The following is a 3,754-nucleotide window of genomic DNA, read 5'->3' on the forward strand; positions in this document are numbered from 1 at the left end:
TGTGTCTTTAGGCCACTGAGCTGGCAGAGCTCACCTCTAAGATCTCTTTGCTGGAGGACGCTAAGAAGAAGAAGGAGGATGAGGCCTCAGAATGGCAACAGAAGGTGGGCGCCCACACACCCACCCCCACCCCTACATATCCAATCACCTCACTGTTGCATTGGGCACCCACACACCCACCCCCACATACCCAATCACCTCACTGTTGCATTGGGCACCCACACACCCACCCACAGCGTTATATTACATTTATAATGCAATTTTGTTAGGTGTTTGTTCTCATATACTAGGTATTTTCCATTGGGCTTTATCATATACTGGACGTTTTGTAAGGCCAAAAAGCAGTATGAGTCATCCCTTTGTTTTGCTTTCTCTTGGGTTGGCATCACAACGTTTGATAAGGCTGGTCTATGCGGAGGCTGCTGGGTATATCAGCGAGACTCTCGCTGACAGACTGTGCGTGTCTGTGTACAGAGTGGAGCACATTTTGTCTACATTGGCAATGCCTCCCCAACCGCCATTAGTCTACCACTCTTGAGATGGAGCGCTACCAGCACAGAGTGGAGTGGGGTGTAGAGCCAGGCACCAGGCAGCACCAGAAACCCTCCCCCTGCCCTCCCAACCACCCTCACACAGTCAAACATACAGTAGCCCCCCCCGCCTCAAAATAAATAAATAACACAAAACAACAATTTTGAGGTGTGCTCTACACCATGGAAGGTGTGAACATTTCTTCAATAGAAAAGACCTTCTGTTCTTTTTATTTTCCACTTCTGTAATCACACCTCGCTGGCTGTACTCAGTGATGTGGGAGGTTTGTGATAATTAGAACATCTAGTGTGAGGGAGCGTCCTGTCTCCATCACTTACGCCATATCAAAGATAGAAAGGTTACGAGGTTAAGATGCTTTCATGTCTGGCGGCACTACTACTACTACTACTACACACTTTCCTGGCCATAGTCAAGCTTCTGTTCCTCTGCTTGATGGCGCCCCCTGCAGGCCACCACGGTACAGGAGGACCTGGAGAAGACCAAAGAGGAGCTGAGGAACAAGGTGATGACGGCCCACATGCCAGAGGCCGTGCAGGCTGAGAATGAGCACGACGAGAACGACGAGGAGAACGCCGAGGCCAGTGCCGAGCTGACCAACGCCGCCAGCTACCATGACCGCAGCGAGGAGGATCGCATGACCGAGGCTGAGAAGAACGAGAGAGTGCAGAAGCACCTCCTGGTGAGAGGATGCCCCGCATCACACACACACACACACACACACTGTACAGCACATGGTCTAAATCACATTAAATTACCTATGCATATCATAATCATACTTAACACACACTTATACGCACATAGACACATACTCACACTAACCCAACCCAAAGTGAAAAGACAGACAACACCAACTCACACATGCACAATATGTTCATGTACAATTCACATTCAATATATTATTTGATTATTGATTATTATATATGACTTATATATAGTATATAAGTGCAATTGTTTAGTCATTGAAATGTATGGTCCATAAGTGTTGAAGTGCAACACATGAACTGGTCTTTCTTCTCCCTCAGGCACTGAGCTCAGAGTTGGCCAATGCCCGTGATGAAACCAAGAAGACACAGAACGACATCCTCCACGCAGAGAACGTCAGAGCAGGACGTGACAAGTACAAGACCCTGAGGCAGATCCGCTCCGGCAACACCAAGCAGCGCATCGACGAGTTTGAGTGCATGTGATCGCCTCCCGGGGACTCCAGGGGGCGCACTTGCCTATTTACTCACCCTGACCCACACACCTGCGGACTGCAACTTTACCCTCAACTCAGCTCCCTTTACGTTTAGGACTGCATTTTAAATCACAACACATACAAACATCCTGCAAAGAAAGAAAAAGAGAGATGATCTGTGAATTCAGAAGAAGTGAATGTGATTTGATTTTTTAAAAAAAAAAGAATATTCAACACTGCTTTTAAGATAAGGGAGACAACCTAGCTTGCTATTTTTTTGCCATTATGTTACATTCTAGCAAACGGTTCGGAAGTGAGGTGTGGGGAAGGGAAAAGGATTGCTTGTGAGCTTGGATTCCGCTGCAAGAGGGATGAAATCCAAATCTGATTTTTTTATTCCTGCTCTCTTCAGTTGATTTGCATGAGGCGTACATTCCATTAACAGGGCTCGGAATATGCTACCAGATGGGACACTTGAAAAAAAAACAGTGTCATGAATATAAGTGCCAACTTTCATTCAAATGCCAAAAAAAAAACCTCTAGACGTGTGATTGATCGCTGAATATGCACAGGTGTGTCACTTGAGCAGAGAACCTTTTTTCTGACCGACTTGGTCTGTAGATTTGCACACAGACCTTGAAATAAAAGGGCAATAAAGCACGCTACTGAACATCTTACACCACTCCGGTTATTGCTGTGTCATCCTCTGCAAGCAGGTCAGTGTGTTTCTGAAAAGAACTCCTATTAAGGAAAACAAAGCAATCATCAAACTGTATTTTGATTCATTTTTTTTCTAGTTGTAATGTATTTTGAAGCTTTCAAAGATGAAGAACCATTTTGTGTGGTAATATACTATTTTTGAAAGCCCCTGCAGTATTATTATGTGAGATCCAACTGAATTTTTTTTTCAACAACGGATCTGCAACATTCTCTACCGATAGTTTGTGGTCGATATTTTCTCATAACACATATTTGCTGAGGCACATAGCCGGGCTTAGTAGGGATTAAAGTACCATAGTAGGAGTTTTTTATGTTGCAAGATATCCTTGGTGTGTGGCCTTTAGCCACATCTGATTATGAATTAGATTTCTTTTCAAGGCCTGTTCAAACTTATTTCAATCTTATTGGACTACGAAATGAACTGTCATGGCAATGTTTCAGGTGGATATCTCTTGACTGTAAGATCATATTTGCTCCTTTTGAAAACCAAGATGTATGGATGCAGACTTTCTGAGTTCATCACCAGACAGTGCCTTGTCCTCAGAAAAGCATAAGTGGTGGTTGCTTGATAAGTCTTTATTTCAACTGTCAATAAAAAATTCAATTTAAAATTTGTGATGTTGAAATGTGTCATTTGTTTTTGTTTTTCCCATGCAAGAAGTAAGTAGAGGCTTGCTGTTTATCATGGCTATTATATACTGTATTAACCGAGATGCAATCTGGAACAAACTTACACTGAATGGCTTGTCAGAAAATTCTGAATGACGTTGCATGTGGACTCTTTCACATTTCACACTGGACAATTTCACACTGGAGACAGAGTGAGATACATGCATCCTCTTATCAAGATGGCCCTCAGCACAGAGAGGAGTGACTGACTTGATGGATGACAAGGCTTGTCCCAAGGCTGCAGTGGAGCCTTGTAAGATTTTATCTGATAGAAAAGTGTTGCAATCTGTTTCATAGCAATGGTAATGGTCATTCATTGATTCTCTGCCATTTCTGTTCCCCAATGTGTTAACTTATATTTTCATTGAATATTCATATTCTTTAAAGGCAGATATACATTTGGTGATTTACAGTAATTCCATGATATGTTCTGATTTGGTAGAGGTAAATAGTTCCAGAGGTATGGCATTTCTCTGCCTAAAGCCTTATGCAAATGGCTAGACAGCATGGCAGATGGTCAGGAAAACCAAATGTGAAGTTCTTGTGCTCTATAAAGTTCTGTGCTGTCTGAGACAGAGTCAATAAAACACAATATGATTCAGTTCAAATGTTGACGGTGGCTTTCTCCTCTGAGAT

General features: G+C 43.1%; 1 protein-coding gene across 2 annotated transcripts in view; it reads left to right on the forward strand.

Annotated features, from left to right (window-relative positions):
- The window catches only part of msna (moesin a), an 18,686-nt gene extending 15,623 nt beyond the window's left edge, over positions 1 to 3,063 (forward strand). For both annotated transcript variants that reach the window (XM_048266398.1, XM_048266405.1), the window contains exons 12-14: positions 12 to 104; positions 1,001 to 1,231; positions 1,575 to 3,063. In XM_048266398.1, the coding sequence (XP_048122355.1) occupies positions 12 to 104; positions 1,001 to 1,231; positions 1,575 to 1,739 (489 nt within the window). In that variant the 3' untranslated portion in view covers positions 1,740 to 3,063. The remainder of the gene's footprint in view (positions 1 to 11; positions 105 to 1,000; positions 1,232 to 1,574) is intronic.
- Positions 3,064 to 3,754: the final 691 nt, after the last annotated feature.

This window comes from Alosa alosa, chromosome 2 (assembly GCF_017589495.1).
Source record: "Alosa alosa isolate M-15738 ecotype Scorff River chromosome 2, AALO_Geno_1.1, whole genome shotgun sequence".
Lineage (NCBI taxonomy): Eukaryota > Metazoa > Chordata > Actinopteri > Clupeiformes > Clupeidae > Alosa > Alosa alosa.